This window comes from Rhinoraja longicauda, chromosome 4 (assembly GCF_053455715.1).
Source record: "Rhinoraja longicauda isolate Sanriku21f chromosome 4, sRhiLon1.1, whole genome shotgun sequence".
In the NCBI taxonomy this organism is placed as follows: Eukaryota; Metazoa; Chordata; class Chondrichthyes; order Rajiformes; family Arhynchobatidae; genus Rhinoraja; species Rhinoraja longicauda.
Genome location: NC_135956.1, coordinates 75,462,368 through 75,486,609, shown reverse-complemented (window position 1 = coordinate 75,486,609; position 24,242 = coordinate 75,462,368). Strand labels below are relative to the sequence as shown.

Genomic DNA, 24,242 nt, shown 5'->3' with positions numbered 1-24,242 from the left:
GTACGTTTCAATAAGATCTCTCATCCTTCTAAATTCCAGTGTATACAAGCCTAGTTGCTCGTCTTTCAACATATGATAGTCCCGCCATTCCGGGAATTAACCTAGTAAACCTGCGCTGCACGCCCTCAATAGCAAGAATATCCTTCCTCAAATTTGGAGACCAAAACTGCACACAGTACTCCAGGTGTGGTCTCACTAGGGCTCTGTACAACTGCAGAAGGACCTCTTTGCTCCTATACTCAACTCCTCTTGTTATGAAGGCCAGCATTCCATTAGCTTTCTTCACTGCCTGCTGTACCTGCATGCTTCCTTTCAGTGACTGATACACTAGGACACCCAGATCTCGTTGTACATCCCCTGTTCCTAACTTGACACCATTCAGATAATACTCTGCCTTCCTATTCTTACCACCAAAGCGGATAACCTCACACTTATCCACATTAAACTGCATCCGCCCACTCACACAACCTGTCCAAGTCACCCTGCAAACTCATAGCATCTTCCTCACAGTTCACACTACCACCCAGCTTTGTATCATCTGCAAATTTGCTAATGGTACTTTTAATCCCTTCATCATATACCAAAAATAATGCAGAATATATCTCATCTATCAATTCACAGATTTTTGTTATTTTTCTTTGTAAATGTTTCTGCAAGTTTCTGCCTACTAAAATGGCGCCATGACATACTACGGTTTTTAGGATCCAGTGGTCTATCTGCTCTGCACTATTGGACAGCGCTGGAACCCGCACCCAGGCACGGCCGGCGTGTGAGCGCGCATGCGCGTATCGGGACCTGGCGCCGGCAACGAGAGAGCACGCGGGGGGAGGGGGTCGGAGAGCCGGAGTGCGCCTGAGCAACCTGTCGGTCTCCTCTTGACGGCGCAGCCACGCATGCGTATTACCGCATTGGATGCCGACAGGAGGGCCGCGCAGGCGCGCCGGCCGACCGACCGGACTGACCCAGAGCAGCGGCGATGAAGGGCCGCGGTGGCGGCAGGAGTGGCGGAACGGTCGTGGTGGAGCATCTGTCGTTTACCGCCAACGCCGGCGACTGCGACCCTCGCTCCAGGGCGGTGTTGTTCGCAGGACAGCTGCCTAATCTGCACAAACTTGCCTGGAGCCAAGTGAAAGGGAAACTGGAGCCCCGGGTGACCCAGGAGGTAGAGAGGAGTTCAAGATGGCGCCACCAGTCCAGGCCAGGCCATTCAGCCCCTCTAGCTGCCTGCCAGCCCGTCACCCACCCTGTCTCAGTCTGAAGAGCAGTTTGAATGCTATGTTGCTCATCTCACACCTTGATTTTAAAATTATTAGTGTGTTCATGGACACAAGAGGTCCTAACCCTAAACTTTTAGGCTAAACGTCGTCTGCCCATTTTGCTCCACAGATGCGGCTTGACCTGTTGCGGTCCTTCAGTGTTTTACTCTACTCTTGTGTTTATGTTTCCTCCGCATGACCTCAGACTCAGTCCAATCTATCTAATCATCTTCAACTTTGCTGATTTCCCCAAAATTGGTGCATTTGTGAACAGAGGGAAGATGTCAAAGGATAAAGTGGAATCTTGATCAGTAACGAAGGGTGTAAAAATGGCAGAAGGAGTTTAATTGGAGCAAGTATGAGACGTTGCTCTTTGGACTAATGGATGTAAGGGGAATGTATATAGTTATGGCAAGACCCTTAACAGTGTTGATGTACAGAGGGATCTTGGCATCCAAGTCCATTGCTCCCTAAATGTGATAGCACATGTAAATAGAATGGTACATGGGGCCTATGGTCTGTTTGCCTTCATTGGTTGAGCATTGAGTATGAGTAAGGAAATCACGTTGCAAATTTCTAAAATTTTGGTTTGCATTATCTAGTTCTGGTTACCCAATTGCAGGAAGGATATGGATATTTTGGAGATGCCATAGAGGTTTACCAGGATGCTGCCTGGATTATAAAGTTAGCTATACAGAGAGAGTGGACAAACTGGAGCGTCAGTTTGAGCGGAGACCTGATAAAGGGTTATAAAATTATGAGAGACATAGATAGAGTAGCCAGTCAGAACTTGTTTCCCAAGGTAAAAATGACTAGAGGACATAGCTTTAAGGGGAGTGGGGCAAAGTTCAAAGGAGATGTGTCGAGTAGGTTTACACAAAGAATATTGGGTGCCTGAAATGCGCTGGCAGGGGTGGTGGTGGAAGCCGATGGTGGAAGGTGGTATTTAAAGGGCTTGCTAGACACTTGGATATGGAGTGATGTGGATCATGTGCAGGCAGCTGAGATTAATTTTATCATCATGTTTGGTACAGACATAGTGAGCCGATGAAGACTGTTCCTGTGGTGTTCTCTTCTATGTTCTATATTTGTATCTGTGGTCTATTTTCCATTCAAGGGAACACCAAGGTGGCACTCTCTTCCCCTCCTCCTTCCCAGATCTACCTCTATCTTCCTGTCTCCACCTATATCCTTCCTTTGTCCCGCCCCCCCTGACATCAGTCTGAAGAAGGGTCTCGACCCGAAACGTCACCCATTCCTTCTCTCCTGACCTGCTGAGCTACTCCAGCATTTTGTGAATAAATACCTTCGATTTGTACCAGCATCTGCAGTTATTTTCTTATACCAACGTGGCACTGGATGAATTAAACTCAGTCGTAAATTCTTAAAACAGCAAAGCTTGATGCCCTGTTCATCAATGCCAGAGAATTTAATTCAGCTAATTTCAGGAACGTACTCCCCAAATACCATCAGCATTTCCTCTGTCCCACATGGGTGTTAAAGCTCTTGATTACGACTACACAACAAATCAAGTAGACTTATGGCTCCATTCCTTGTAGGGACAGTTTCTTCCCAGCTGTTATCACGCAATGAAACGTCCTCCCGCAACCAGAGAGCAGTCCTGAACTATTGTCTACCTCATTGGGGACCCTCGGATTTTTAATCAGACTTTACTGGCTTTACCTTGCACTAAACGTTATTCCTTTATCATGTATTTGTACACTTTTAATGGCTCGATTGTAATCATGTATTGTCTTTCTGCTGGCTGGTTAGCACGCAATAAAAGCTTTTCACTGTACCCTAATACACGTGACAATACATTAAGCTGAACTGAACTGCCGTCATTTTGGCCTTCAGCATGATCATCTGTTGGTGCCGCCTCATCTGGCGTATTGGAGACCAAAATGCGAGCCGCCAATGAAAAGAGTAACGCATTAATTGTCTCAGGAGGCCAAAGATCTACTTAAGGACTACTTTGAGTAGATGGAATGGAACATGTTCAAGACCACTTCATCTAGCTTGAATAAGTTTACCTCAATCGTTACCTCAAGTTTCATTAAGAAATGCATTGACAACTGTGTTTTGAAAAAAGAATTGGGCTATTCTAACCAGAAACCACGGATGAACAGGATTATAAGGAATTGTAGACGTTGAAATCTTGAGCAAAACACAAAGTGCTGCAGTAACTCAGTTGTCAGGCAGCATCTGTGGAGGGTTTGGTTCTCTATTCCCTCCACAGATGCTGTCTGACCTGCTGAGTTACTCCAAGATTCTCTGCTAAGTGCAGATCCAAGGCTTCCATGAGAGGTGGTCACAGACTACAAAAACGCCATTCATGCGCTGCGCAAGATTATCAGAGATTCCAAAAGAGACTTCCAAAACAAGATGGAGGTTCAATTCAATGAAGCAGTTACGAGATAAAACTGGCAGTGACTAAATATGTTCACAAGCTGCAATCCAAAATCAGGGCGTTGTGGCAACAATGCATCTGTACTGGATTAGCTTAATGCCTTTGTCCATTTTGAACAGGCAAACAAAGTTTCACCAAGGCCAGTTTCGCCATCCGCTGCTGACTCTATCCCTTACATCTCAGTGGTGGAAGTCAGATCTGCTTTCATGAAGGAATGTGGTTGGCATGATGGGGTCCATAAATGGGTTCTGAAATCGTGCGCCAATCAACTGGCCACATATTTAGCTGATATCTTCAACCTCTCACTTCAATAATCTGAAGCTCAAAAGAATTGACAGTAGGGAAAAAAAACAGTTATAATTGTCATTATATAATTACTTCTTGGTGATTGTCTTCATGTAAAGTTCCAGTTTCAAAGATAAATTTACTAATTCTTCATTCCATGTAGCCCTGCATACATTAGCTCCCTACTATGGAATGTTGTGTGCAAGGCTACGATACACTGATCCTCTGACCTTTCTCATCTTGAGTTGATCTCTACTCCATTAGTACAAGCTTAGTTAAATTTGCCCTTGTTGTGAATAATGGCATAATACTGGAACTGTGGGCTCATAGTTGATCTCAAATTTCTTGCTATGACCTGATGCTGTACACAGCTGCACAGCATCTTTGTGCCAATTGTATAATTGTAATTTTTTTTTCTGTGGGAATAAATAAGCATTGTGATAATAAAAATGTCACACAGTGCTGGAGTAACTCAGCGGGTCAGGCTGGAACACCTATCCATGTTCTCTAGAGATGCTGTCAGACCTACTGAGTTACTCCAGCAATGTGTGCATTTTCTTTTGTAAATGAGCATCTGCAGTTCAGTGTTTCTAAGTATTGTAATAATATTCTGTTTGTTATTCAGGTCTGGCAGACTGCACTAAGAATATTGAATCCAAATCCAGTAGATACTTGCTCTCTTTGGCTGAAGCATGCCTTTGTGGCAGCTCTCCCAGCCAAAGTCAGTCGCCACAACAGTCCGTCTTCAGCTCATTTTCTCACACGACTGATTTGCAATTCCTTGTCTGGAAGAACTAACCAATGCATTGTGGTGAGTGTTTTGTTAACTTCTCGTTCATGTGCATATTTGTGAATGTTCTTTGCTTGCATTTTTACTCACAGAATGTCAATTAAAGTTAATGTTCAATATCAGTTACTATAAATTATTAGCTTTTAGTTCAGTACAGGCGATCCCTGCGGTTAGGGCATTTGCACTCCGAGAAAACGGTCTTTATTCCGATTTCTTTTCCACAACACACGCCTCAAGATCTCCACAGGTGTCAAGAAATGAGAGATGAAAAAAAAAATTGTCTTTATTTACTTTTTTTTAACATGGGAGAATTTAACATTTTAGCAAGGGAGAATTTTTATTCAGCATCCAAGATTTTTTGGGAATGATTTGTGAATTATGTAAGAGCAAATTTCCATTACCCAAACTGCAGTAATACGAGGGGCCGTCTAGATTTTTTGCTGATTTTATTACATTATTTTCAAAAGCAATGTGAAAGTTCAGGGGAAGCTGTGCAAAAAATATGTTCAATAATTTATATGAATTCTTTTACCCCAGAAATATTGTGTGGAATAATTCTCATCTAATGTACTGTTAGAAATGTCAATTTGAAAATACCCATCCTCTGAGAGGTAGTTAAGTGAAGCACAAAGTGCTGGAGTAACTCTGGATCAGGCAGCATCTGTGGAAAGAATAAATAGGTGACTGTTTGGGTTCCACAAATGCTGCCTGGCCAGCTGAGTTATTCCAGCATTTTGTGTTTAACTCAGGATTCCATCATCTGCTTCAGATCTGCATCAGTTACTTGATTCAGATTGTTGTTTTGAAGTAAAATCTTTCATTTGCATAAAACCTTTCCTGATGTCTCAACTTGTTCTCCAGCGAACCAAGTACATCTAGCATAATTGCTGTTGTAGCGTGGCCAATTTTTGCACAGCAAGCTTCCAGAAAGAGCATTTTAGTGCAAAATCTAGAATTGCCACTGTTAAGTAGGCAGATTGGATGATGGTGACTGGAACTCACTGCTTTCCTGACAAGGCAGCCGTGTGGAGATGAGATTTCACCTTTGGGCTTCCATGGTACTCTGTCAGGGCGGTGTCTAGGAAGAAGACATAAAGAGATATTAATGGAATCAAGGGATATGGGGTTAGTTCAGGAAAGTGGCACTGAGAAAACTAATCACCCATGATTTTATTGAATGGTGGTGAGCCATGGGCTAGAAAGACTTTTAACAAAATTATCCGTTCACGGGTTTTAGTATTGATAGGGGGGGGGGAGTGGGGGTGGTGGAGGGGAGTGGGGGAGGGGGGGGGTGAGGCTTTGGGTCCACGCTCTGGCTGCAGCGCTGGCAGTATGGGGCCGAGGTGAGTGGCACCCTCTCCCCTTCCCTGTCTCCCCTCGCCCGCCCACGGCCCCGGGAGACTCCCCGCCCTGCAATGGGCTTTGTCAGTTGGAGAGGGTTGCCGGGCCCGCAGGATCGACAGTTGGGGTGGGGTTGCTCCAGGAGAGGCCCGCAAGAGAGATTTGGACCCAACGGGTCTACCTCAGTCTAGTTATTATCTAAAACTGTATTTTCTTTGTCTGATTTGTGTATGGTTATGTGTCGTTATTTTCCCCAAAGGATTGTTTTAACATTTTATTGTGGTTATAACTTTTATTTCAGTTAGTCTGTGAATATGCAGAGGTCTTTGCCTCAGCATGTGCACTAGCAAGGGCCTTTCCTTTGTTCACTCGACGCACTGGATTGGACGAACGTGAAGACAAGCACACGGTTACTGTAGAGTTTATTCTGGTGGGAAAAAATACTGAGCCACTCTGTGAATCTACACTTGCAGTAAGTAATGGCACAATGATAAGAGAAAGCAAAGTGATGTAGTTGCTAATTTATAGAGCCATTGAGTCTTACAGTCCCTTCAGACCCTGGAAACAGACCCTTCAGCCCAACTTACCCACACTGGCCAACATGTCCCATCTACACTAGTCCCATTTCCTTGCATTTAGTCCATAATCCCTCTAAACTTGTCCTATCCACGTACCTGTCTAAATATTTCTTAAACGTTGCAATAGTACCTGCCTCAACTACCTCCTTCGGCAGCACGTTTCATACACCCACCACCCTTTGTGTGGAAAAGGTTACCCCCCAGGTTCCTATTAAATCTTTTCCTTCTCCTCTTAAACCTATGTCCTCTGCTTTTCAATTCCTCTATGTGCATCTACCCAATCTATTCCTCTGATGATTTTGTACACCTCTATAAGATCACCCCTCATCTGTATTCCAAAGAATAGAGTCCTATTCTGCTCAACCTCTTCCTATAGCTCAAGCCCTTGAGTCCTGGCAACATGCTTGTAAATTTTCTCTGAACTCTTTACAGCTTCCAGTTCCTTCCAATTGTATAGGAAAAAAAACTGCAGATGCTGGTTTAAATCGAAGGTAGACACAAAATGCTGGAGTAACTCAGCGGGTCAGGCAGCATCTCAGGAGAGAAGGAATGGGCGACGTTTTGGGTCGGGACCCTTCTTCAGACAATTCCAATTGTGTTTGACGGGGCTGCCCAGGGACTTCAATGGGGCTGCATTTGGCTTGTAACAAAATTGGCAGCTATATTGACTGATGGTGTGTCCTCCCACTAATGTAATGGATCAGTTTCAGTATTTGTAAATTGACAATGCTTTGCAAAGCCACATGTTTTGAGTAATTTTAAGGTTATAGTGTACACAATTAATACTAACTAGCTAATTAAATTATTGCATCGTATGGGAGGCGCATTCCCAACTTGTTGTACCCCTGTACAATGACAATAAAGATATATTGTATTGTATATTGTATTGTATTGTATTTTGCAGAAAATAGTTTTTAACATTGAGAAAGTAATTTCACTAGGTTAGAGACACTGTTAGATGGTCCTGTTAGTTTTCCAGTACATAACCATTATTTATCTCATAGTGCCTGTCAAATGCTGCTGAAGGCATTCGATTAGCAGCTCGGATTGTGGATATGCCATGCTGTGAGATGAGTACAGATGACTTCCTTGTGGTGAGCACATTCGATTCTTTGGACAGCAGCATAAACTGAATCAGCTTATTCACTTTGTTGTATTTCATACTTCGTATCAATAATTAAATCAGCTACTTTATTTTTGTCTCAAAGTGAATTTTGCCAGAACTCCACTGGTTATAGAAACAATAATGTGATTTATGCACCTGTAGAATATGGTATTGATGTGTGAAATAATTTAGTTTTTCTGCTCTTTATAAAGTTGTTCCTGAGACATTTTGCTATAGTTTTCAGCTTTATTCAGTTTCAGATGGGCAGTGCTAGAGCACTTCCCTGTCTTGCTGTCACCTATTCCATATTCAACCTTACTGCAGAATATGCAGAGATAATCTAGTGTGCATGTCAGAATTGCAAGATTTGCTGATTCAGGCATATTGATGTGCTGCTGCAAGTAAGAAAGTCATTGTTCCATTTTGGAACATATGACAATAAATACTTGGCTCTTGAACAACCATGCATGTGTGGTGGTTGAACATTCTCTTTGTGAATTATCTGATTATTTAAAGCTATATTCAGAATGTATATTTATTTTATTGGATTAAAAATATCAGGAGCAAATTAAAATGCTGTGGGGAAAAGCAAGGTGTTGGATTTATGTAGTACCTATTTTTACTACATTGGTTGGGGTATTTACAAAATGAGGAGGCAGTCATTTAAACTTGAGTTGCAAAGGATTATGAATCTCCGAAATTCTATAAACCTGTCATACAACGCACTACTAAAAGATTTCTGGAAGTCCATGTGCACCACATCCTCTGAATTGCTCTCATCAACTCTTTTCCTAACCTTTTATTTTTTTTATCCGATCAGTTAAACTTGCCTTAACAAATCTGTGATAGGTTGCCTTAATTAATCTATTTTTCTTCAAATAATTATTAATCTTGTCATGAATCAATATTTCTAAAGCTTTTCTATTATAGAGGTTAAAATGGCTGGTCTACAGTTGTTGAATGTTTCCTTATTTCCCACTTTTAAACAAAGGAGCAACATTCGGCAATCTTCAGTTCTCTGCTATCACTTCTGCATCCAAAGAGCATTGAATGATTCTGATCAATGTCTGCAATTTGTTCCGGGACTCTGCTCAGCATCCTAGAATGGATTCCATCAAGTCCTGGTGACTTAATCACTTTAAATTCATCCCACTTTTTTAATCCAATTCTAAAATAGATCTCCTGTCGCATTAATTTCCTCCTCCACTTTTAATTCAGCAGCTCCTTCTTCCCTGGTGAAGATGAATACAAAATAATCTTTTAGTATCTGAATATTGTCCTCAGCATCCATGTACAAGTTCCCATTTTTACCCTAAATAGGCTCCCCTCCTCTACTCTTTTCTCTATTTATATACCTATATAACCTATATCCCCATGGTTTAGAAATAAATATTGACCAGGATATTGGGAGAATAAGTGGTTTTAATTTTCTACATACATCTGAGAAAGTCTCTATTTAAGCACTAAAAAGCTGCTACTGAGAGTGTAGTATTCCCCCAGTATGGCATCGTCATGCTAGCTCTGATTTAGTTTAAGAACAGGATTTGAAGCTAACCATTTCATTTTGAGGCAAAAAAACTACTGTGAAATATGGCATGCATCACGATGATCAGAATTCCTTAGTAATGGACAAAGATTCAATGAAGCTGGATGGTCTGAATCAGTGGTAGCGGGTGACTTGGACGCAAGTTTGGGGTGCAAGTGAATCCTGCTTATGATGAGAGTACTGTGTACACTTTAAATAAAGCAAAGGAGAATATGTTTCATTTGGAAGATTTTGAGGCTTCGGAACGCTTTTCGTGGGTGAACTGGAAGTTCGGATGCTGATAGATTTTTCAACATCAAGGGAATCGGGATGTGGCAGGTTATTGTTGAATGGCAGAGTAAGCTCAAGTGGTTGTATGTCATACTCATTTCTTTTATGTATAATAGTAATCAATGATGTTGTAAAAATGTAGAGGTACAGTGAAGGATTATGTTAGATAATTTGTGATACGTTTCACCTTACTCGCATGTAGTAAATATTTTTAGTAGTTTCTGCATTGGAAACTTTTCCGCCTGCTTAATAATAAAATATTCCTTTATTCATCCCACACCGGGGAAATTTACAATGTTACAGCAGCAAAGTGGATAGCAAGAGATCATTCATTATAAATAAAAAGTAAAGACAAGGATAAATTGTCATCAGTTTACTGTGTATTCCTTAACTGTTATTGTTGACTCGTCTGTTGGGAGCAGTGCTGGTTGTGCAGTCTCACAGCAGCGGGAAGGACCTCCTATATCTCTCCTTCATGCACTTGGGGTGAAGGAGTCTGTCACTGAAGGAGCTACTCAGTGCAGTGACAGTGTCCTGCATGGGGTGGGAGTCGTTGTTCAGCAGCGATGTTAACTTTGCCATCATCCTCCTCTCTCCCACCCCCTGCACTGAGTCGAGGGGGCAACCCAGGACAGAGCTGGCCTTCCTGACCAGCTTGTCAAGTCTCTTCCCCTCCGCCGCTGAGATGCTGCTGCTCCAGCAGACCACTCCATAGAAAATGGCTGATGCCACCACTGTGTTGTAGAAGGTCCTTATGAGTGCCCCCTGCACTCCTACGGACCTTCTACAACACGGTGTAATCTGCATCCCACTGCATCTCCCCATAACCCCTGACACCCGTACTAATTGTTACCAGTATTTTCAGATAAATTTCAAGTCCTACGCTCATAACAGTCTTTGAAATGCTCAAAATGACAGAGAAATGGTACCCTCCACGTTTACCTCAAAGGTGGTGTTTATTTCTATTGCAACAAGGAGCATGATTAGTTTTAGTTCTCGTGAATAATGAATACATTGAGGAGTTAAAATGTTATCACATTGGTCCCTGGAGAATGGGTGTTGGTCTTCTAACACACTGTTTTGATTTTACTTATTGCTAGAATCACCTCAATAGCCTGTATAACTTCACAGATTAAAACCTTCTTTTCCCGAGAGATATTCATGTAAGATTTTATTTTTCCTTGCTACTAGGAAATCAACCTTGTTGGATCTGAACTGGGCATTATTCCCACCATTATCCGTGGGGAGGAACTTAATCGCAAGGGATTTGGAGGTAATATCCATAATAGAGTTAATAGTGTTTTTAAAAGATAAAAATTATGATAATATTAATAGTGGAATGTTAACATTGCAGAGCCAGATATGATTAATTGCAGGACTGGTCTTCTGGTACCTCAGCGACTTTAGCGATACAGTGTGGAAACAGGCCCATAACAGCAGATTCCTATTCTAGTGAATTTTCTTTCATATCAATGTTCTTTTTGATGAAATATAATTTACAGAGCATTCACTGGCCTTTTTCAAAGTTTGGGATTTAATTATTTTGGTGAAATTCAGAATTCACCCAGATGGGTTTCAGTTTTCAATCTTGCTTTTGGTTCCATTGAATATTTAGTAAAATTGTGCAATATTTTCATGCAGATGAAGTCTGGACTGCAGAATTTACTGGGGATCTTAATCCTGGGCCTTTGGATATACATATTCTTCACTTGATTTGTATTTATTTGACTGTACAGGCATCTATGGAGTTGGAAAGGCTGCAATGAATCCTCCTGCTCTTGCAATACTTAGTCATATACCGGAAGATGCTACGCAAACTATAGCCTGGGTCGGCATGGGTATTGTTTATGATACTGGTGGTCTCAGCATCAAATCAAAGGTGATACAATGTTAGTTTTCATCTTTTCTTATGTTGCATTACCCCTAATTTACAGTGAGCGGATCGGTTGTAATTGTCAAAGCATATTTCACTTTTAATTTTATTTTTTTTTAAAATGCAAGTGGGATAAAAATCCAATATATTTTGATTCCCTATATCATTGGCAAAAAAATAGCTCTGAGGAAAGTGATTGAACTTTTTGCATCAGTGAGAGTGAAAGGTAATTTAATCAAGGGGATTCCATAGACCAAATAAGGTCTATTTCCTTTGGCATGGGAGTGAAAAATTAAGGGGCATTGGGATCGAGTGTTGGAAGGTGATACCAGGTTGGTATCTTTTCCAGCTGGCACAGATACCATGGATTGCTTTTTTTCTGCAAGTTTTTAAATGTATTTCAGATTATCACATTTTCAGCCCATATTTGTTGCATTTGTATAAATACCCGAGTGAATCCTGAATTTACAGACATCTGTACATTTCAGTACAGATCTAAATTTGGTCAAAAACTAAAAGATATTGAAATATCTGTGGAAAGAGAAATGGGTCAAAACTTTATGAAGGTCTTTGATCTGATATATTGATTCTGTTTTTCTTTCCACAAATGCAGCCTGACATTGAGAATTTATTTGGTCTTGTATTTACCAATAACTGCAAAAATATTAAACCTTTAATTAACAACTGTCAAATCAGCTGGACAGAATATAAGGGTTAATATGTGAGAAAGTCAATTGTCATGATTCCCCATTTGACATATTGAAAAGCTAACAACCTTTCTAGTACTAATGATCCAGAATTAATCAATATTGATTTTGATGAACATTCTCTGTTCCTTATTTCGACTACAATATTAGTCTCCTTGGGAGATAGATTTTAGCACAATATAGAAACAGGCCCTTCGGCCCAACTCATTCATGCCGACCAAGATGTCCCATCTAAGCTAGTCTCATTTGGCTCATATCCCGCAAGTATTGTGGGAACAATTTCTAACCAGCAGGTTTTTCTTTAAAGAAACTTCTGTTGTTGCTGGATGGTGATATGTAACATAATTCAAATTATGTTTTATTTTATACTTTATAACTCACAATAGAGTTTTGAACTTTTTAAATACATAAAAATTGCATTGATCTTACTTTGTAGACACACATGCCAGGGATGAAGAGGGATTGTGGAGGTGCTGCTGCCGTCCTTGGAGCCTTCCGAGCAGCAGTGAAACAGGTAGGCATACCTTCTGGCAGAAGGACACCAGAGCAATTTTTCTGAAATGAAGGGTTCTATTGTATCAATTATTGTTTGTGAAACGTGTTCCATATTTTTCCTTGTTGCTCTTTCCTGATGCTGAATAACGCTGGACATAGTTGTACTGGGCCCATACTTTTAAGAAAGGTGCCATACAATGATGGATGCCATGGTTAGCGGCTTCTGAGGTTCTATACATACTACGATTGTTTCTGTAAATTCAAAGGTAGCTAATGAAGGGAACTACCAACCTGTTAGTTTAACGTCAATGAAGAGCAAATGCTGGAATATGTAATAAAGGATGTAATAATGGAATACCTTGTTTATCCTTATAGTAGATTGCTTTTTTCATACTATAGACAATAGACAATAAACAATAGGTGCAGGAGTAGGCCATTCGGCCCTTTGGGCCAACACCGCCATTCAATGTGATCATGGCTGATCATTCTCAATCAGTACCCAGTTCCTGCTTTCTCCCCATACCCCCTGACTCCGCTATCCTTAAGAGCTCTATCTAGCTCTCTCTTGAATGCATTCAGAGAATTGGCCTCCACTGCCTTCTGAGGCAGAGAATTCCACAGATGCACAACTCTCTGACTGAAAAAGTTTTTCCTCATCTCCGTTCTAAATGGCCTACCCCTTATTCTTAAACTGTGGCCCCTTGTTCTGGACTCCGATACTAATACCTTTCACATGCTCAAGGGTGCTGCTCCAACAGTTTTGTTTTCTTTTAACCAGGGTTTTAAAGAAAACTTGCATGCATTATTCTGTCTGGCTGAGAATGCAGTCGGAGCCAAAGCTACAAGACCCGATGACATTCACCGATTATATTCTGGAAAGTGAGTTTTTTTAGATTAGTTTAGAAATACAGCATGGAAACAGGCACTTCGACCCATCGAGTCCACACTGACCATTGATCACCGGTTCACACCAGCTCTCTGTTATCCTACTTTCTCATCCACATCCTACACACTAGGAGCAATTTACAGAGGCCAGTTATCCGTCAAACCCACATCTTTCGGATGTAGGAGGAAACTGAAGCACCCGGAGGAAACCCACGCCGGTCACGGAGAACGAGCAAACTCCACACCGACAGCACCCGAGATCAGGATCATGGTTAGTGGATGACTGGTGCGGAATCTTTGGTCTCCCAATTTCTTGATTTTCCAGTATGGCTCATCTCGTTCATGAATGTGTGAGCAAAGTACAGAACAACTTATAACTTTATGAGTTATGTAGATGCGTTTTGTTCTCCGAGCTCATTTTAGCAGAGATTAGGATGTTGACTATAATGTTCCTTGTTAATACTTAGGTGATATGATCAGCCTGGATAACATTCTCTGATATTAGCAATTATAAAAGCTTATTTATCAAGTTATAGGAGCAGAATTAGGACATTCGGACGATCACGTCTCCTCTGCCATTCAATCATGGCTGATATATCTTTCCCTCTCAACCCCATTCTCCTGTCTTCTCCCCATAACCCCTGACACCCGTACTAATTGTTACCAGTATTTTCAGATAAATTTCAACACTGGGTGGGTTATATTACATTAACAGACCGACCATTTTATTGTTCATAGTTTTTACTTACATAAGCATATTTATTCATTAGGACTGTTGAGATCAATAATACAGATGCAGATGGTCGTCTGGTTTTGGCTGATGGTGTGTGCTATGCTTGTAAAGATCTCAAAGCAGATATCATCTTAGATATTGCTACTTTAACTGGAGCTCAGGTTAGTAACCGTTCTGATCCTTCTGCATTCTGATCCTGCTCTTAATTTACATCATCTCAACTAACATTGCTATTTTACTGTAAACAGTTGATTTCCAATGACTGCCCACATGGAAACAGATTGTTTGCCTATTAAATTACCTTCCTCCCCTCCAAAGACGTACAGATATATAAGTTGATTTGGCTTTGGTAAAAATTGTAAATTGTCCCTAGCGTATAAGATAGTGCTAGGGTACAGGGATTGCTGGTCGGCGCAGACAAACGGTGGGCCGAAGGGCCTGTCCCCACTCTATCTCTAAACAAAACTAAAAACTAACTTTATGGATAATGGAGTTTTGGCCACTAATCTTTATTCATAAAATGTGTCACATTTTACTGTTGCATAATAGTGTGAAAAATGGTTATTCTTCAAACCTATCTGTCAAATATAAGGTCAGACGTAAAAATGCCATGAGCTTGTCTGCAATTGTTGTTCTTTTATCCTTATCTCCCATGGCAATCCTTTTATCACATTTCAATGTGCTTGCCTAAACAAGCAAAATCCCTTCCCCAATCATGCACTGGTGTTGGCCACTGGTGATGCAATCTTAACATGGAGTATTTCCAGCAGTACTCACCTGACTGCTTGTGAACATTCTACCAGTGCTCTCATCACATTGCTATGCCTCTCTGTGCACTTGCTGTTCCTATTATGTGCAAACAAATACATCTGTAGCTGGAGGACAAATAATTCCTTTTCACTAGTTCAATGTGCTCCTTTCAGATCCTGATTTGCGTAGCAAAGTTTAAGGACCTACTTTTTATGGTAGTGTTAGATTTAGTTTAGAGATGCGGCGTGGAAACTGGCCCTTCGCCCCACCAAGCCCACGCAGATCATCGATCACCCATACATTAGTTCTATGTTATCCCAGTTTCACATTGGGGGCAATTTACAGAAGCCAATTAACCTACAAACCTGCACATCTTTGGAATGTGGGAGAAATTTGGAGCACCCAGTGAAAACCTATGCAGTCACAGGGAGAACATGCAAATTCCACACAGACAGACAGGACCCATTGTCAGGATCAAACCCAGGTCTCTGGTGCTGTGAGGCAGCAACTATACCAGCTGTTCCACTGTGCAGCGCTTATTTCTCACATAATAGATTATCTGCTGTAATTTAATGTCAGGCATTTGTATGATTTTTTGCACTTCTTTAACTAGGGTGTTGTTGCTGGAAAGTACCATGCTGGATTGCTCACCAATAATGAAGAATGGGAACGAGCCTGTGTCAAAGCCGGACAGAACAGTGGAGATCTTGTTTACCCAATGGTTTATTGTCCAGAACTCCATTTCAGTGAATTTACTTCAGCTGTGGCAGACATGAAAAATTTTGTGTCTGTAAGTTAATGGTACACCAACAATATTTAATAAGCGTGTTTCCCTGTTGGGAAGTGCAAACGGTCTTGGTTCTTCCATTCAGATTTTTTAATTCCTCTGAGTAATTGACAAGACTAAACTTTAATTTAATCTCTTCAGATTGTTGAAGGGGTAGATATGTTTAATACACACTGTCTTTAAACTTCTGCTGATTCCTTGTGTCAGCTGCCACCTCTAAGCCAGCCCCAGAACATTAAATTTCATTCGCCATGGAACAATTTAAAAATAAATGGTTAATATGTGGTCATAGTGATGATGATTGGATCACATTAGCTACAGTTTTGGTTTTTTTATAGACAGGTGTATGGACAGGAAAGGTTTAGAAGGAAATGGACCAAATGCGGGCACATGTGACCAGCCTAGATGGGCATCTTGGTTGGCATGAACCAAGATCACAATGTTTTCTTTGTGACACCAACATCTCTCAACATACCACTGCCTCCTCTCTGGTAGTGCATCCTTTTCCGTATCTCTGAATGGGTTTGCCAATTTGTGGCAGCCTTGTACTGCATATCCAGATCTGCTAGGAAGTTAACTCAAACAGACAAAACTTACTATAATCAAAACGGTTGGCGTGGACTCGGTGGACTGAAGGGTCTGTTTCAGTGCAGTATGACTAAATTTTAAATGTGTTAATAGCTTGCAAACAAATACTCATTTACCAGTTGTCCTTGTGGTAGTTGGAAAGAAACCAATGTAATGTTGTTTCATTGTAGGATCGGGCCAATGCTGCAAGTTCCTGTGCAGGCTTGTTCATTGAAGCACATATTGGCTTCGATTGGCCAGGAGTATGGGTGCATATTGACATGGCTTCTCCAGTTCACTCTGTAAGTAAAGTTTTCTGTAAAAGTTTATCACAATGGAGTGGTTGAATTTAATGGATTATGCATGCATGCAGTTAACCTTGGAGTTCGTTCCCTCTGGATATATGTTATTGGCATGGTAAACCAATCCATTTTAATCCATACATTAAAAAACAGCAGGTTCTGGTCAATTATTTTAGTGATTTAATGGAGTCGAAATTTGGGTTCCCAGTTGCTTCTTTTCATCCTGCAACTTGAATTGTGTTTATTTTCTGTTCTCCAATGTTTGCATTCATTTCCCTATTCTGCTTTTGTGTATTATGTTTCACATTAGTGCAGTGAGAGGATGGTTAATGATGCTAGAGTCTGAAAAAGCATGGATGGCCTAGGACACCAAAGTGACTGTGGGAGCACTCAGTAGAAGAGGGTTTGGGGCATCCCGCATTAAGTGTGGGCAAATTTAGGGTGGATGGGTAATTGGGAGGAATGGAGCACCAGGCTGCTGAATATAAGTTATCTACCATCTTGGCACAAGTTGAACTGTAGCAATGTGAAGTCACTTTGAAAATTATTTTTTACTTTGGTATGTTTACCAGTGCTGATAATTCAGTGTTATAGTCCACAGCTCCAAACTTAATATAGGCATTTGTCAGACGGAAAGATTTAGAGTAGAAATTAGATTGCAATCGATATTTACATTTTAAATGACCCTGTACAAATCTTGACTTCATTTCTGTACCTTGAAACATACTTAATTGGAGAAAGATATTAATACTTATATTAATAATTATATATACACAATGTATATATGTATATATAATTCTTTTAACAATATATACACAATATATATATAATTAATTTAACACCCCATTGAATATTTGAAAAATATTTGTTTTTTTAAATAAGGTTGCTATACACTGACAAAGTCCTTGCTCATCTTCGTGGTGCTTGGTTTATAGATTAGAAGTATAGCAGTGGTTTTTGGAATTTGGCTCGATGTGGTTTTCAATGAGTCCATCATCAATAATCTTCACTGATCTTACTTTTGTGCAACATCATTTTCGGCTGCCTTTGTGTGTGAAGCTGCCAGAGCTAATATCCAGTTCTCTGCCTCTTCTAAAGGTGGATTTTTTGGATAACTCGGCAATCTTTGTCCTGTGGAACAATTGAATGGGATAATAAACTCAAAGAATGTAACTTCAGATCCTGTAATTTTTCCATCATCCTTTTATTTGCTCTTTCAAAATCCTGATTATCTTGGGTTACAAGACTGCAGCACCATATTGAATCACAGGACGGCACAGTGGTGCAGTTGGTAGAACTACTGCCTCACAGCACCAGAGACCCAACTTCAATCCTGACCTCGGGTGCTGTCTGTGTGAAGTTTGCACTTTCTGTGACCATTTGAGTTCTCCAGTTTCCGCCAAAACCCAAAAGATGTGTGTGATTGTGGGTTAATTGGCCTCTGTAAATTGCCCCCCATGAATTGCCCCTAGTGTGTGCAGGAAGTATATGCGGAAGTTGGAAAACATAGAATTAGAATCAGCGTGGACTCAGTGAGCCTGTCTCCATGCTGTTTCTTTCAATCCAATTCAGGTACTAGCTTGTTTTAAAACTTTACAATCATTTTAAACAATGGATTTTTTTATAGACAATAGGTGCAGGAGTAGGCCGTTCGGCCCTTCGCCCTGATCATGGCTGATCATCCACAATCAGTACCCAATTCCTGCCTTTTCCCCGTATCCCTTGACTCTGCTATCATTAAGAGCTCTATCTAACTTACTCTTGAAAGCATCCAGGGAATTGGCCTCCACTGCCTTCTGAGGTAGAGAGTTCCACAGCTTCACAACTATGAGTGAAACAGTTTTTCCTCATCTCCGTTCTAAATGGCCTACCCCTTATTCTTAAACTGTGGCCCCTGGTTCGGGACTCCCCCAACAGCGGGAACATGTTTCCTGCCTCTAGCATGTCCAATCCCTTAATAATCTTATATGTTTCAATACGATCCCCTCTCATCCTTCTAAATTCCAGAGTATACCAGCTCAGTCGCTCCAGTCTTTCAACATACGCCAGTCCTGCCATTCCGGGAATTAACCTCGCAAATCTACACTGCACACCCTCAATAGTAAGAATGTCCTTTCTCAAATTTGGAGACCAAAACTGCACACAATACTCTGGGTGTGGTCTCACTAGGGCCCTGTACAACTGCAATTGCTCATATACTCAATTCCTCTTGTTATGAAGGCCAACATTCCATTAGCTTTCTTCACTGCCCGCTGAACCTGTTTGCTTACTTTCAGTGACTGATGAACTCGGACACCCAGATCTCGTTGTACTTCCCCTTTTCGTAACTGCAAGGGACTGAATTTTTTTGTTCCTTGTACTGGATTTGCTAATGGGTGTGTGTGAAATGTTCCATTGTTACATTTTGAGGATACAGGAAAAAGCATAGGTGCAGAGAAACTAATGGTTATATTTTCTTCACCAGGGAGCTCGGGCTACAGGCTATGGGGTAGCACTACTTTTAGCATTGTTTGGTCGTGCAACCAATAACGCATTGTTGAACATCATTTCACCAGTTGGTGTAAACTTTGCCGCAGAAGCTGATGACGCGATGGGAAATTGCTTGAAAAAGAGAAGACATATGAATTTTGCATGAAATTGTGTTCATTATCTGTTTGACATAACTGAGAATATTCCATTACTGAGCCTGTAGAAGGCACCCGTGTTGAATTGAGGGGTATGCGGTAAATAGTTCCACAGCTCCAAACTTAATATGGGAAATTTGTCAGACGGAAACATTTAGAGTAGAAATTAGGTTGCAATCGATATTTACATTTTAAATGGCCCTGTACAAATCTTGACTTCATTTCTGTACCTTAAAACATACTTAATCGGGGCAAGATATCAATACTTATTGCACAATGTATATATATATAATTTTTTTAACCCTTTGAATATTTGAAAAATATTTGTTGTTTTTAAAATAAGGTTGCTATACACTGACAAAGTCCTTGATCATCTTCCTGGTGCTTGGTTTATAGATTAGAAGTATAGCAGTGTTTTTTGGAATTTGGCTCGATGTGGTTTTTGATGAGTCCACCATCAATAATCTTCAATGATCTTACTTTTGCGCAACATAATTTTCGCCTGCCCTTTTGTGTGAAGCTGCCAGAGCTAATTTCCAGTTCTCTGCCTCTTCTAAAGGTGGTTTTTTTTGGATAACTCAGCAATGTTTGTGCTGTGGAACAAATGAATGGGATAATAAACTCAAAGAATGTAACTTCAGATCCTGTAGTTTTTCCATCATGCTTTTATTTGGCAAATGCTGGTTCTTTAGGTCAGGCTGCAGTTCATCCATTATATTCCATGATATTTTGTGAAATAGTCATAGAGCACGGAAACAGGCCCTTCGGCCGAACTTATCCATTCTGACCAAGGCGTCCCATCTAAGCTAGTCCCATTTTCCTGGATTTGACCCATATCCCTACAATCTTTTCCTAGTTTGGCTCCTTGTCATTCAACAAGTTCAAGGCTGATCTTATCTCGGCCAAAAAAAATTCTGTTCCTATAATTCCCGTCTGGATTCCAACTCTGCCTGAATATGTTCAATGGTTTGGGGTAGAAAATTCCAAAGAATGAAAGAAGAAATTATTTCTCAGTTGCATCTTACATAATTGATCCTTCATTCTAAAATGACAGCCACCAGATCTTGACTACATATGGGGGTACTCTACCTTAGCAAGCTCCGTGGGAATCGAAAAGGGACAATAGGATCACTTTAATTCTTCTGAAAGAGTATAGGCCCAACCTGCTCAATCTTTGCTTGTAATGCAATGCAGTCATATGAGGAATCATTCTATTGAATCTTCACAGGATTTTAGAACATAGGAGTGGAATCCTCCTCATCTCCATTCGAAAGGTATCTCCTTTTATTCTGAGGCTGTGCCCTCTGGTCCTAGACCCTCTCCCTATTGGAAACATCCTCTTCACATCCCCTCCATCAAGGCCTTTCAATTCCCAAACTTCATCCAATGCAAGTACAACAAACGTTTGTTGTTCACTGTTTTAATCTGGAATGGGTGACCGCAGACCAGTGCTGGGGCTGGAGAAGGAGCTGCACCAGTCAACTCTTGCATGTGTCAGATAACTGAGCTTTTACTGCATTTTGGACCAGTTCTGCTGTTCTCCAGAAAGCAACAGAGTTGAAGTACCTGTCACTACACAACAATGAGTACAAAGGTAGTTTTATTGACTGAGAATGCCCTTTTTGCGTCCAGCAGCTGTTCCACAGAAAATGAAGGGGTGCAGGATTGCTGGGCGCTTGACTTGAAAGGAATGGAAGTCCCACAAAATTCTTTGACTCCCTAGCAATGCAGAGTATTATTGAACTGCATGATATCCTGGGGTCCTACTGCGTAATTCATAACTTAATTCTGACTAATTCATCTAATTCTGAAGTTGAGGCTTGATTTTTCTTACTTACATTGGAAATCCCTCTTGAGGAAGTATTCAGGGCAGCTCAGTGTGAATGACAAGAAAGGAAGCTCAGGGGAGACCTGATAGAAGTATATAAAATTGTGAGAAGCTTGGATAGAGCAGGCAGGCAGAACCTATTTTTCAGAATGGAAATGTCATAGAGGGCACAGCCTTAAGGTGAGAGGGCCAAAATTTAAAGGAGATGTGCAAGGCAAGTGTTTTACGGAGTTTTACAGGGTGCCTGGAACACATGACGATGGATGCAGATATAATGGTGGCATTTAAGGCACATGGATCATGTGAGGGCCGAGGAGATTAGTTTAACCTGATATCATGTTTAGCATAGACATTGTGGGCTGAAGGGCCTGAACCAACTTATTTTTTCATATTCTCACCATTTTGCAATTTTTTAAATCGCTTCTACCCAGACTTTCCTTCCCTTTAAGAAATATCATGTATCTTAGCCTCAAAACAAAATGCACTGACAGTGCCATTAAATATAACATTATTTTTGGGGTGGGGGGGAAGACTTAAATGTACTTGTATCTTTATTATAGTTGAATGGGAAGTGACCTTTAAGTGACACCTCTGAGTATTTACTGAACTGAAAACTCAGAACAGAGTCTTGCTAACGATGTTACGGATTTAATCCAATAATTTGTTGCATGAAAACTCACAGATCGGAGACGTATTTATTGTAGACTAAAATCATATTTTTTACTTTTATGAATGTAGTTTAGAAATCACTGCTGGCTGCATTTGGCAAATCAAATTCTTTGTATGTTTTGACATACTTGGCTAATAAATTAATTACAATTACAATATGCACAGTAAACCCCATAAAGGTTAAGATGTACTGTTTGGAGGTTAAATCCTTTTTATAAAATGAATCAAATTCTCTTTATCGGTCAGAGCAAAATGAAATGCATCTTTGAAAACGGAATCATCATCTGAGAACACCTCATTTGTTTTTAATTAACTGTTTTATCTGTATAATGGATAGTCTTGGCTCTACCTCCTAGAAGCTTAAAATCAAATTATGTTAAGATTTGTCTTAACCATGTTTATAGCATTTTTATATACTTTTATGTATTTGAAAGAAATAATGCATAAAATAAAATAAATTTATAAATTTCAAGATTCTCGTGTTGTTTCTATGAATCTGTAATTACATTTTACAGTAATGAAAAAGTAGAACCAGAGGGCACAGCCTCAGAATAAAAGGACATTGCTTTAGAATGGCGATGTGGAGGACTTTCTTTAGCCAGAGGGTGGTGAATCTGTGGAATTCATTGCCACAGACGGCAATGGAGGCCAGGACATTGGGTATTTTTAAAGCGGAGATGGTCTTATTTCTTGAACTTTTTGTTTTTCTTTCTATATTGGTATTTGTGCCTTGTTTTCTGATTCTAACTAATGAAATGTACTAAAATGTTGACTGTTACCAGAGTTGTAAATAATGGGGATCTGTTTAAACTGCAGATCTTTGGAAGTGTGATGGAATACTGTCCCATTGCCTGGATGAATGGAGCTGTAACAATGCTTCACATGTTGAACACCATCCAGGAAAATGTAGCCTGCTTGACTGGCACCCCATCCATCAAGCATTGATTCCCTTCACCACTAGTGCACTGCATTTACTCATCCAGGTTACTGTGTTGATTTCCTTTGGTTTATTACTGATTAATATTCTGTTGACTGCAGGATGGACTTTAAAAGATTTTGAAATAAGTGGCTCGAACATAATAAAGCTCAAAGCCTCTGAAGAAGCGCCCCAACCCAAAATGCCCCAATACATGTCCTCCAGAGATGCTGTCTGACCCGCTGACTTACTCCAGCACTTTGTGCTTTGCTCGAGATTCCAGCATTTTCAGTTGCTTGTTTCTCAAAGTCTCGGGTATTTCATGGTTTTGCAGGTGTAGATATGCAGCTTCTGTGCTTGGGAGATTGGCACTAGACCTGATTAGCCTATAGCTGGAACTTGAGGGAAGGAGAGGAGTCATTGGGGACTGATTTTTGTTGTTGTTTTAGGTGAGTGTTTCGATAACTGTGTAAAAAAAGTCTTATGTTGGGTGGCACAGTGATAGAGTTGCTGTCTTACAGTGCCAGAGACACAGGTTCGATCCTGACTATGGGTGCTATCTGTTAAGAATTTGTATGTTCTCCCTGTGACTGCGTGGGTTTTCTTCAGTTACTCCGGTTTCCTCCCACACTCCAAAGACGTACAGGTTTGTAGGTTAATTGGTTGGGTAAGTTGTAAAATTGTCCTTGATGTATAGGATAGTGTTAGTGTGTGGAGTTAGTGCAAACTCAGTGGGCTGAAGGGACTGTTTCCATGCTGTTTCTCTAAAGTCTAAATTAACTCAGCTAAACATCTTGTCAAAAGCAAAAATTAGGAGCATGTGGCATTTATCAAGTGGCTTAGGCCAGAACTTGCATTTTTCAATATTGTTCAAAGTAACTTTGTCCATCCCCTAGCTTGCAACAAGACCAGGTGGAAGATTTTTCTTTTACAGTGTGGAATCTATAGATCTTTCTCTTTAGATGTTTTAATCAGGGTTATTTATAACTCTTGCAGTTTTCAATGTAACTTAGCTTCAAGAGGCCAATGAATTGTTAAAGTCTGGCAGGCATTTCTGAGAGGATGTGGAAATACCTTAAGAACATTCACAAGGGAAATTGGATGTGTTAAGATACATAATGGTAAATGAAGTTTCCAGATATCCATGCATTTTTTTGTCTGTAGAGGATGCTTTAAAAATTATGAGTTACTTCACCCATTCATTTAAGATTATAACAAATTTTCTAGCCAATGTTAATATTCCCTTTACCAGACAGCAGAAATGAACTTATCTCTGTTTGAACATTGTAACTGATTTGATTTTATACATTAGTATAAAATCTTCTACTAAATTATAGTCTTCTCTATAAATTATAGGGTTGTGAACCTGCAAGATAAATTTAAATTGCATTATTGTATTATTTTGTTCAACATACTTAATAATGCCATCATAACATCAGAGCAATGATGTGCTGGCTCTGTAGAGGGTCCAGAGGAAGTTTACAAGAATGATCCCAGGTATGAATACGTTAACTTGTGATGAGCA

The 24,242-nt window shown here is 40.4% G+C and overlaps 1 protein-coding gene across 2 annotated transcripts; it reads left to right on the top strand.

Annotated features, from left to right (window-relative positions):
- Positions 1 to 944: 944 nt before the first annotated feature.
- Positions 945 to 22,201, top strand: LOC144592887 (putative aminopeptidase NPEPL1). Of its 2 annotated transcripts, XM_078398094.1 has the most exons (12): positions 945 to 1,162; positions 4,577 to 4,762; positions 6,384 to 6,554; positions 7,665 to 7,754; positions 10,773 to 10,854; positions 11,318 to 11,460; positions 12,598 to 12,675; positions 13,435 to 13,535; positions 14,312 to 14,435; positions 15,638 to 15,814; positions 16,570 to 16,680; positions 19,145 to 22,201. In XM_078398094.1, the coding sequence occupies exons 1-12, from the start codon at positions 977 to 979 to the stop codon at positions 19,313 to 19,315; spliced, it is 1,620 nt and encodes a 539-aa protein (XP_078254220.1). In that variant the 5' UTR covers positions 945 to 976; the 3' UTR covers positions 19,316 to 22,201. The 2 variants fall into 2 exon arrangements, with proteins under 2 accessions (XP_078254220.1, XP_078254221.1); XM_078398095.1 differs by lacking the exon at positions 19,145 to 22,201 and having other exon boundaries at positions 15,638 to 15,825; positions 16,570 to 16,648.
- Positions 22,202 to 24,242: the final 2,041 nt, after the last annotated feature.

Bases quoted from the DNA above. Each gene is read 5' to 3' on its own strand.
- LOC144592887 (XM_078398094.1), top strand. From the start codon at position 977: ATGAAGGGCCGCGGTGGCGGCAGGAGTGGCGGAACGGTCGTGGTGGAG. The intron at 4,763-6,383 runs GTGAGTGTTTTG...CTTTTATTTCAG, and splicing joins GAACTAACCAATGCATTGTG to TTAGTCTGTGAATATGCAGA. The intron at 7,755-10,772 runs GTGAGCACATTC...CCTTGCTACTAG, and splicing joins GTACAGATGACTTCCTTGTG to GAAATCAACCTTGTTGGATC.